Source organism: Lytechinus variegatus, chromosome 2 (genome assembly GCF_018143015.1).
Source record: "Lytechinus variegatus isolate NC3 chromosome 2, Lvar_3.0, whole genome shotgun sequence".
NCBI lineage: Eukaryota > Metazoa > Echinodermata > Echinoidea > Temnopleuroida > Toxopneustidae > Lytechinus > Lytechinus variegatus.
Window position 1 is genome coordinate 49727080 of NC_054741.1, and position 11264 is coordinate 49738343.

At 33.1% G+C, this 11264-nt stretch overlaps 1 protein-coding gene across 1 annotated transcript; it reads right to left on the reverse strand.

The window, feature by feature from the left end:
* Positions 1-4724: 4724 nt before the first annotated feature.
* LOC121408265 (acyl-coenzyme A thioesterase 8-like) lies at positions 4725-11222 on the reverse strand. The gene is made up of 6 exons (XM_041599669.1): positions 11004-11222; positions 9976-10118; positions 8356-8581; positions 7526-7704; positions 6847-7038; positions 4725-4867 (listed from the first exon to the last, which is right to left on the reverse strand). The coding sequence occupies exons 1-6, from the start codon at positions 11213-11215 to the stop codon at positions 4770-4772; spliced, it is 1050 nt and encodes a 349-aa protein (XP_041455603.1). The 5' UTR covers positions 11216-11222; the 3' UTR covers positions 4725-4769.
* Positions 11223-11264: the final 42 nt, after the last annotated feature.

Sequence of the window (11264 nt, forward strand, 5' to 3'; positions counted from 1 at the left end):
TGCACAAAATCCTTCAATTTCACTTTTGGCAAGCTTGGTCACTTTACTCCCTTGCTTTCCGAGTTTCATTGAAAATGTTCACGTGTCTCCCCCCCCCCCTGGAAAAAAATCTGCTTATGACCATGGTCATCCCCCCAACCTTAGACACAAATCGACACCTAAGAAAACAAGAAAAATAACCCAGTTTCCTTATTTAAAAAATTATTTTGTTTCCTGGTAATCTGGATGAGTACACCACGGATTAATTAAGTTGAAATAATGTTCTCAGACATTTAAATTATCAGTGTTCCTTGAAGCAGAGACATGGAGTACTGTACTTGTTCATAATTATACTCGAACTTTTCAATACATTAATGCATAACTAGTGAGAAATTACACAACTATACTCTCTCAACCCATGTATGGTTTCTGAGAATTGTTTTATTTTTATCATATAAATTAGAATAAGATTATCTTAACATTGTATTTTAAAACATAAAACTTGTATGAAGTCCACCCCCATTTTTGTAGTGGTACCTGTGTTCTTTCCTGTTCTCATTATCCTCCCCTCTCCCCCTTTCTTTCTCTCCTTTCTCTTTCTCTCTCACCCTCACCCCAACCTCTCTCATTCCCTTTTTTATGTTTACCTCAGCCCCCCCACATTGACACTTCAAGTTATTATGTCTCTCTTGTACTCTCTTGCCAGTCTGTAAACTATAATAAAATAATACTGTGCATCTTCCTTGATTAGTTAAGATCCAGTAATCATTCCACCATTACATTATACAATAATTTGAATTTATTCAATATAATTTTTATGTAACATCATATTAAATCACAAGATACTGAACAATTTATTATGTGTAAACCATGAACAAACACAAACATCTCAAGCACCGTTCCATGTGGCTTGTCAGCACAGAGCAGTCTTCATTCTCTGACTGTAACCATAGTAACAGTCAGAGGCCAATGCCTCTCATCCAATCAAAACCAAGCATTTTTACTGATATTGTAAGAGCCGACAATGTACTCAGGGCTGAAATTTTCATAAAACATCCTCTGATTTAACTACACGGCATTCATACAGAGCAAAGAATATATGATTATATATATTTGATATATATAATTATATATGATTATATATTTATATATAAATTTATATATAAATTTATATATAAATATATATAAATATATATAAATTTATATATATGTATTTATATATATAAATTATATAAATATATTATATAAATATATTATATAAATATATAAATATATTCATATATATATATATATATTTATATTTATTATATATTTATATATATTTATGATTATATAATTATATATGATTATATATATTTGATATATATTCTATCAAATCGTGTTGCAAACAATTCTGTAAAAACACTAGCTAGCAATGCAGCAGATTCTGTATTGTACTAATAAGCTGCATTGATTTTTTTTGGTATAAGATTTTATTTCACAATAATGCAGCTGAATTCATAACATCAAGCCAATAATAGGAATCATATTCAGTGTCTTCTTACTTCTCTTTCTCTATCTAGATAAAACATTTAAGACACTGAGCAGATTCGTGCTAAGGGTATGGCACAGACTATTCTCAGAGTGTCTTGCACTCACATCATACAATAAGAAAACATACCTACAGTTTAATTTACTAGATGTATGCACATGCCATATAGTTATAGAACGTGTTTCATACTTTCATGAAGCAATAATTTCTGGATCACATACAGAGAACTTTAAGAAGTGATTCCCACAGTTGCCAACCTGAAAAAGAACATTTCAGTATTCTTTAAGTTGAAAATCCGTATTTCGGTGAGGAAATCAGTATTTTCAAAAAATACCATACGATAACACATAAAGCTGAAACTTTGGAGATTAGTATTTTACATTAAACTATCAGTATTTTTCTCACTTTTCAGTACCACTTGTCAGCTCTGGATCATTCCCTATTTCAACGTCAAGTGTTGCAGTTCTTGAAATAATGAAAGCACTGATTGTTAACAGTGTTTGGAATTTGGTAGTATTGGAAATATGCAGCATACATGTATGTATCTAAGAGCTACCATAGAGAAATTCTTAATGGTATGATGATACCCTTATCTTGATAGATGTCTGACCTCTGACCCGCTAAACCATTGGTCGTTCCCGTCTGACCAAAAAAGATTGCAATTATGACTGAAATTACCAACTGAACTAGAGATTTCTAATTCCTGTCCTGGAAAAAGTTACTGTCTTTTATGATGATGATTCATATAAGTAGGTTATCATATGGAAAAATAGAGTAATGTATATTGCATCTATTAAATTTAGAGACTTTATTAGATTACGTGTACTACATTTATGCATATCCCTTTAGAGTCATGTTGATTATTTTTGTGCTAACAAAACATTATTTTATTTTCAGACTATTGAACCTTCAGAACAAGAAAACTTTGTAATAACAAACCCTAGTTTCTATTCAGATTAATAAACTTGTGGCATCTATGGAATAATGCCACAAAAGTTCAGATTAACAAACACATTTCCAATTTTTGCATTCAAATACATCAAGGTTTACGTAATGTTTCAGAATACTGAACCTTTACTATTCACAACTTGAAAGTAACATGCATCATCCAGATTTATGACATCTGGTGGGTGTTTCATAAAGCTGTTCGTAAGTTAAAGGTATTGTTTAACTTTGTGAGCAGCAGATTTTAAAAATTCTCAAACCAAGATGAAACAAGTGTACAAGTGCATGTATTAGAACTAATAAACCCTGAAAACAACCATTATTGAGAATAAAAAGCTAAAACTACAAGGCAGACCCCGATTTTGTAAATAGGCGTCTTATAGACACCTAAATAGTACACATAGGTGTATATGATGAAATTAAGATGGTGTTTCCGGTCACTTTATATTTCAATTTTTGAAGCACTAAATAATCATTTTCGAATGCAATTTTTTCTGGGCTTCATTTTTGGAACACATCACAGACACAGGTGACAAGTGTGATCTTCTAGCTCAGATTTTTTAAAAGTCAAGCCAATGTTAACCAATCACTTTAAGAGTTTAGCACGTAAGAAAGGGTCACTAGCCGTTCTTAAAGTCGCTCTTAACTTACGAACAGCTTTATGAAACGGCCCCCAGATTACAAATTATAAGTATGTATCTAACCAGAAAACAGGCGCATTTCAAGATGATTAAACTACATGAGTTCAAGTGATATTTCAGTTGAATGGACATTCTGTCATGATATAAAAAACACTTTATACACATAAAACAGAAACAATTATAAATTTGTCAAAATCACAAACATTAAACTTAACTTCAATAAAAAAGAATTTGATACTGACCTTTAATAATGGATGTTCTAATCTTCTTTCTTATATATAAATACAATATGGCAATTTTAATGAGATATTAAAGCTTAATTAACATAACATGAATCAAATCTAACTTTTAAACTAATTGAGGCTTATGTATCCTGTAACAATGATTTATTCCTGAGAATGCAAATATAATAATTATATAATTGTGAAACTTGAAATGAAATTTCTTATTTAGCCTCATATTACTCCAAGATTTCACAAAACACCATATTCAATCAGAAGACAAGAGAGGTGAGGAATAATACTTTACCTCTGTTAATATTGAGATTGTCTGTTATTAGTTGATTGGCAGTTCTGACAATATATTTTTAGTTCAAGATCCCCCAAATAAATAATAATGCATATCAGGTTTGTCAAAGTTACTATTACCCTGTTGCATAAAGATATATCCAATCTTTTGATTGGTTCCAATAATAAATTTATGTGAAACCATTCCCTAGAAGATTTAGGATTGTTATATAGCAATCTATGTTGCAGGGCGCATACACTTGAGGCCAAAAGTTTACATACACCCATGGAATTCAGTGAAATTCGTTCACTTGCCAAACATTGTCAAATTTACTAAATCTTCACAAAAATAAATACTACCATGACAAATTTGGTATCAAATGAAATGGCGTATTAAGCTCTTTCACATGATTGGGATGCTGTTGGAATTAAAGTATGTTTCAGGTGGAATCTTTAAGAAAAAAAAGTAAAATTTGTGCCAAATTTATTCTATTGTTTGTTATGTATATTTTCAATTATTGTCTCATAGAAATGTCAAATCTGTGATTTATATTAGATTCTTTATCATTATACGTCACCACTGAACAAAAAAGTGTAATCTGAAATGTTTGTGTTGAGAAATAACTAGCACAAATGTTTTAGTCAAGTTTTTATTTTTAATTTGTCTAAAGTATGAAGATTTTTTTTAATGAAAATGCCACCTAAATATTTTTCAGCTCCTGATGACAAAGCAATGTGATAAAGATGCAGACATACTCATTTGTTTGATTTCAAATTCATCATGATAGCACAAACATTTTATAAGATACAGTAAATTTGATGTTTGGCAAGTATCAACTTTTCTCTGAATTTCCAGGGTATATGTAAACTTCTGGCCTCTACTGTATATCACTCATCTTACTGAGTATGTGATATCAATATGTGAGATCTTTCTATACAGATGTCGCATGCAAATATAAGAAATAATCGAATACAGTAATACAATGGCATGATGACACAAGAGTCACACAATCAATAGCAGAATTGTCTTTGATTCAAAGTTTATCAAAAAAAAAATGATAGTGTTGTGGATACAGATTGGCTGTGATTGAATCGCTATATGGATTGGTTTTTGCGACAGTGAGTTTTCCCCTTTGAGAAGTTTGGAGGCAAGAATGATCATATTCATCATAGCTTTGGTCTCAGAAGAGCTTCTTGGGCCACCGTCACTGCAAGGACACCGTCACGCCTCCAGAATCGACCTAAAGTCATCCCACGACCATGACCTATTACAAAGCAATCAGACAAGGGTTCGCACTGTCAAAGACAAAGTATGCTGCTTTAATATATACTTTAAAAAGCAGTGCCTCCAAGAAGGTTTACTAATTTCAGACCTTTATTTGTGAATACTTTGTGGTCTTGAGACACATACAATGAGGGTAAAGTGAAAGATATACATTAATAGTCTTGTGTCCAACGTAGGAAATACAAGGGGCAACGGGCAATGTCACCCTCATAACAGCCCAAATAGCCCTCAAAATACATGCTTTGGTGCGACCATTTAATTCTAGAGCCTCCCCCCCCCGCCGATCTGTCACAAAACAATTCAAGATCAATTAGAAAATCAATATTCTAACTGTGGAATAATATTTGCATTTACAGTACATTTGCTTATTGACCATAAAAAGTAGCCCTTAAAATGAAAGAATAGCCCCTGAAATTCTGCAATCAACCTAATGTGGAAAAAAAAGATACCTGATAGCCCCTAGAAAATTAAAAATAATTTCCTACCCTGCTTATGTCACTTTCTTTCAGTAATGTCTTATGACACTTAACACCTTTCAACCTGGCATTTCATCATCTCATTGCTTGCAACATGTTTGTAAATTTAACATTTAGGTGGCTCAGATATTCCTTCATCTTTTTAAAGCTTGTTTCTTGATTACTAAATAGCCTGCTCAGTGCTCAGTAAAAAAAATCAGTTGTTTATTCACCGTTCAAAAATGAATAATTAGTGACATGGTCCTTAGTTATTCTTCAGGTTGGATGATATGGGTTAAGGATGATAAAAAATCAGATTGGATGTATGAACTCAATGGAATAGGCACAAGACATCTCCCCCCATAGCTTGTAACTTACAACAGCTGGATCAAGATGTCAAGATTGGATAATCTGAGCCCGCCCCCCCCCCCCCCACCCCCCCTCTTACAAAGAGTTATGATTGGTCCAATCAACCTCAACTGTATGGAAATTCATCCATGTCATTTTTTTCTAAAGGAAATTTGCATTATGTCTTTTCTAAGCAAATAGAAGCATGCTGAATTTTCAAAAAAGATGAATGTATGAATAGTCATCATATCTAGAAAATATTTTGGACAAAAATGCATTTTAGATGTTGACGTCAGGGTTGGGCTCAATTACGAAGTATTTGATCAATTACAAGGTAATTGATCAATTACGTAATTAATTACAATTTTTTGAGTAATTGTGATTGTATTTGAAATTATGAAAGGAAAAGTAATTGTATTGTAACTTTAATAAAATGTAATTGACTTCAATTAATTTAAATTACATTCAATTACTTTACAACAAACTTACTTAATTTCCTGACCTTTCTCATTTCAAAAGCCGTATCAGAGTGTAATAGGCAGAATCTGTGCTCTTTAACATTAACCTTCATCTTTAGTTTCTTTGTAACTTAGAATTATGTGGAAATAGGTGGTGTTAGTACATACAGAATACAAATTTATTTCATTTCTTATATAGAAAGTAATTAAAATTGTAATTGTAACTGACAAAAGTAATTGGTAATTGTAATTGAAAAAAATGTAATTTAATTGCAAAGTAATTGTAATTGAACATTTCTTCAATAATGTAATTATAATAGTAATTGAAGAAAGTAATTGAGCCCAACCCTGGTTTATGTTGCTGGCTTTCTATAGTTGCGGTTGAATGAATCAATCACAACTCTTTGTAAGACGGGACCCTGATTTTTTTTTAGAATGAGGAAACAAGATTAGATTTCCAAATCCAGGACACAAATCTTAGCAATGATCATAGAACAAAAAGCATGCAGTGACCATAATGCACATTCAACCATGAATGGCATCCATACAATCAATCATCATATCAATCGCTAAGGTTTGTGCATCAGGACCCTCTTGGACTTACCCAACTGAGGGCTTTTACATTCATAAAGCATCCATTAGTCTGATTCTAGGAATGGACATAAAAGAAAAAAGGTTCAAGACACTAGTCCACTTACCCGATTGAGGGCTTTCACATTCATATAGCATCCATTCGTCGATCCGGCAAGGAGCATGAAACCATATAGAATGATCCAATGAACACATCATACCAAGGGGTTTATCTCGGTTGGGAAGATACGTCATACCGGCAAGAAACAGGTCTGAGATGTAGGCTAAGCAACAATGCTGAAGATCCATACCACCTTCACCTGCACAATGGCAAGTCACAATATATGATTGTCAAAATGTTGAAGCAAAATCTCTTAAGTGCATAATGGAAGCAAAAAAAGATCCCAATGAATTGTCAATAAGGTGATAAGATTCAGACGAGTTATAAACTGAATGTCAAACGTTTGCACCATAATCCACAAAATAACACATCGAAAAATAACAATTTTTACTTTTTAATGTGATATTTTCACTTCTAGCAGTCTTCATTCTTCCTGATTTGCCAGACCAATTGAATTTCTAAATGGATGTGAGTCAATAAGTTTAGGAATGCTCAAAATATGCCTACTAATATAATACAACAATAGATTGATTTGAAATTCTACTTGCATTATAGATCAATTCAAATTGAATTGCTTATTATTTTGTCATCCTAGATGTTTTCTTAATAAATTGTAATCATATGTAAAACTTTTAACAAAACTATAGTGAATATGATGTCCATAGGCATCTAAAAGTGCTACCTACCTGTATTTTCTCCTATGTTTCCTTTAACTTTAACCCAAATCAAGAGTTTGGGTTCAGTAGGTTGATCAAAGGACATGCTAAAGAAGTTTTCTCTGTCTACTCGCTTGGTTTCGAATGTGATTTCTTGAGCAAGCTGTTTCTGAGCCCATTTACGCAGCCTCTCAGGAATATCTGGATTCCTATTAAAAAAAAAACAATGGAAAATTTGTATATGTTGTAGCAGATTATTAAAAGGCTGATAATCATTTACATTCAAATCATTACAATCTTTGAAGATATTTCAGGGCAGGCAGGCTTGAATGTGTTTTCTTTTGTGTAATATATTACATGCATTAGGCATAATTTTCATTTTATATATGTCAGAAGAATGGTAGTTGAGAGTCTTTAGATGCAGTGAATAGCATGTGACAATCATGTGATAAATACTCAATAGAAATATTGCATGATGAAAGCATAAAAGTGCTAATTAATTCAATTTGAAATGTACTTAACTTCATCATCATAGAAACATTAATTTTAATTTGAAAAATTGTGTTTTCATGGTTGTCATTAACTTCTTCATGAACCTTAAGACCTTCATGATTCAATAACAAACAGAAAAATATTTAATTAATAAATAATTGGAGGATGGGATGGGGGGCATCTTCTCTCTTCCCTTCTTTTTTTAAATTTCTTTTTTGATGATCATTTGAAGCTCGTCAAAGAGGGGGATTTGGACAACTTGTCCTCTAATCCAGTAACTATTTACCATTAGCTCTCCAGAATGAAACTATGTGTATGCGCATAGAGTGTTCAAAAGAGTGAAGGATCTTAACTACAGAAAAACTTACTGTACAAACTGCTTGAGTTCCTCAATATCTGTTGTCATGGTATCAGGATCGGGTACATCAGGCATGGTGTACTGATGATGAAACGGAGAATCCTCAAACCTGTGATAAGATGCCATCATTGTGAGAATGATTCGGCCGTTCTGAATGGCTTCAACTGAGCGTGTGCAGAAGCTGTGTCCATCACGCTGGTTCTCCACCCGATAAAGAACGGGTAAGGTTGAGTCTCCTGAGATATTACAAGAAAAAAAATCAAGATGGCCTAACCTTTAGATGACAGAATTTTCTAATTTCTTCAGAGACCCGCAGTTACTATAAGACGTTTTTCATATTTATTAAAAATTACCAGGGATAGACTCAAAGTCAGCCTCCAGGCCAAATCTAACCAGTTGTAGCCTTAGCCAGGTGGCAAGTGAGGTGTACAAAGTCTGTGGAGGAAAAGTTTTACCTAGTTGGCCTCATAATACTCCCAGCCTTGACTCAATTAAATTATCAAATCATCACTACATTGTAGGTCTACTTATGAACAGATGATAATCAATTAATTTAGTTTTAATAGATTTTTCATAATATATTATAGGCCTTCTTTGATGAGTATAATATTGGAGAAGTCACAAAGAATGAGATGGACACTCGGGTTAAACCAATTAATATTTCATCAATTCTTGTTGGTAGCTTTCTTGATTCACCCACTCCAATCAGGAATGAAATTACATTTTGAACAAACTGCTCTAGATGTTATAGGTTAACACTATATAACTGAAATCATGGTAATTGATAGATATAGAAATATACAAATTAACTGAATAGCCAATACTGCAACAAGATTTTTTTGTAATGATTGCTTAGATTTTTCTTCTTCTTCTTCTGTGTAGTCTGCTTCCTTCAATCCTGAAGAATCTTGCAGAACTCGGTGAAGTGTGTCATAAGGGTAAAGTGCATGAGCCAAATATATACATGGTGCAAGTAACAACAGGTATGGATCTAGCTGTTGTTGCCTTTAGTCAGTTGCAGACGAAAGGCTTCGGTTGATGGTGCTGTCACAACATTTATGATGATGGGCCCCAAGTCTGCGCACCTATCAATTTGAGTTAAGATTTAACACGAATTTCTTCTTATTTCACAAAATCTTTCAGTTGATAATGTTCCTTACATCATAATGAGTTAGTGTGCCAAATATCTCATGAAAATTTGAAAGAAATATATGACTTTCTTGGAAAAAACCACGGGCAGTCACTTTCAGATTGAAAAGAAAATGGTACCCCATATCTGCGCACCCATTCACTTTGCACACGATTCAGGGATTTTGATGACAAAGGCTGCATTTTGAGGCTGTCACATGAATTGCCCTGAATTAATTATTTTTCCACCATTTTGAGTCGGATTTGTTTAAGAATACCTGTCTATGCATTGCATGTGTAAAGTTTGTGCTTGTTGCATATCTTCTTTTACTAGAATCACACAGATACGCGGGTGCGCAGACTTGGGAGACCGTGCAGACATGGGGGAACTGACCATACTTTTCCAATAATGTTTAAAATCTTATTTCTATCTTAAGCTCTCAACCCTGTTTAGAGTGAGAAAAAACACAATATAAATTTGTTGTCATTGTACAGTAATTACCTGCTTTGATGAAATAAGAATGAAGTGAATGAATAGATAGTTCAGGGTTCACTGTCCTCCCAGCAGCTACCATCGCTTGACCAATGATCTGACCACCAAATAGTCTCTTCCCTGGTCCATATGCATGCCACATGTTTTTGGCTCTATTTTAAGAAATTCATTTTCATTTTTTTAAATACTTTAGTGTTAAAATATATCATGGTCACAAAGAATTTCAATACAGTGAAAAGAAAATATTGAAACCAAAGAATACTATAATCTGAGTGATTTTGATCTCTTAACTCGCTTAATCCATTGCATCCCATTTAAAGCTCTGGATAAAGTGATTATCAAGTTTATTCCAATTACAATGGTATTGTATTTGAGGAATAACTGTTATCAAGCTTCACATCAGACATTAAAAAGATCTGTGAACAGTTATTGACCTTTCAATTAAAAACAAATATTAACATGGTAGAAACTATTAATTAATTCCGTCTTAAAAATTATACAACTTATCATTTCTAAGAAAACTAAACTTTCATCATCATCATCATCATCATTATTAGGTCTCATCCTCTTCTCCTTCATCAATTCATCATCATCCTCAACCATCATCTGCCATCATCATAATCATCATCATCATCAATCATCATCCTCCTCCTCCTCCTCCTCAATCATCATCTGCCATCATCATCATCATGAATAATCATCATCAATCCAATCATTAATATCATTATCATTGCAGCAGTGACTGGCATAAATAATCCACACTACAATTCAAAAACAAATCCAATTTTGATTTTGAATTTAGTGAACAAATTACCGTACATTTCACAATAAAAAAGGCCAACGTTTGCTGGTGAAGCTGGCTATAAATACGGTATATTTGGAGACATAGGTTATATTATGTTAACCTAACAATAGATGGAGTTTGACGTAACCTGTACTTGGTTGAACTTGTAGCTGTTCCATTCAAATTTCAACTGAGACAGTCATAAACAGAAAATGCTAACAACGATTACATTATATGGGACCTGCAAAATCACCTGAACAGATATGGGTCCAAAGTCTCCAAATCGAGAACGGTGCTGACGAGAACACTCCTTAAATCATTCTCAGACTGATCATCTGTTGTCGTTGCTGAAGCAGCCATTCTACTGGAGATAGTGACTGGCAGTAAATTTGGCTTGTTCACGATCTTATCGCAATGTGAAAAGCTTGAGAAATGAGATAGTAACCGTCTCACGTTTCTGAACATTTTGATTGACCGATTATACACCTCAGCTGATTACGCAATCTCTATCCCG

What these genes read in the sequence shown, in the direction of transcription:
- LOC121408265 (XM_041599669.1), bottom strand. Translation starts at nt 11,215, where the DNA reads ATGTTCAGAAACGTGAGACGGTTACTATCTCATTTCTCAAGCTTTTCA. An exon ending in AAACATAGGAGAAAATACAG is followed by an intron (nt 7,039 to 7,525) that starts GTAGGTAGCACT and finishes GCCATTGTGCAG; the next exon opens with GTGAAGGTGGTATGGATCTT. An exon ending in ATGTGAAAGCCCTCAATCGG is followed by an intron (nt 4,868 to 6,846) that starts GTAAGTGGACTA and finishes GCTTTGTAATAG; the next exon opens with GTCATGGTCGTGGGATGACT.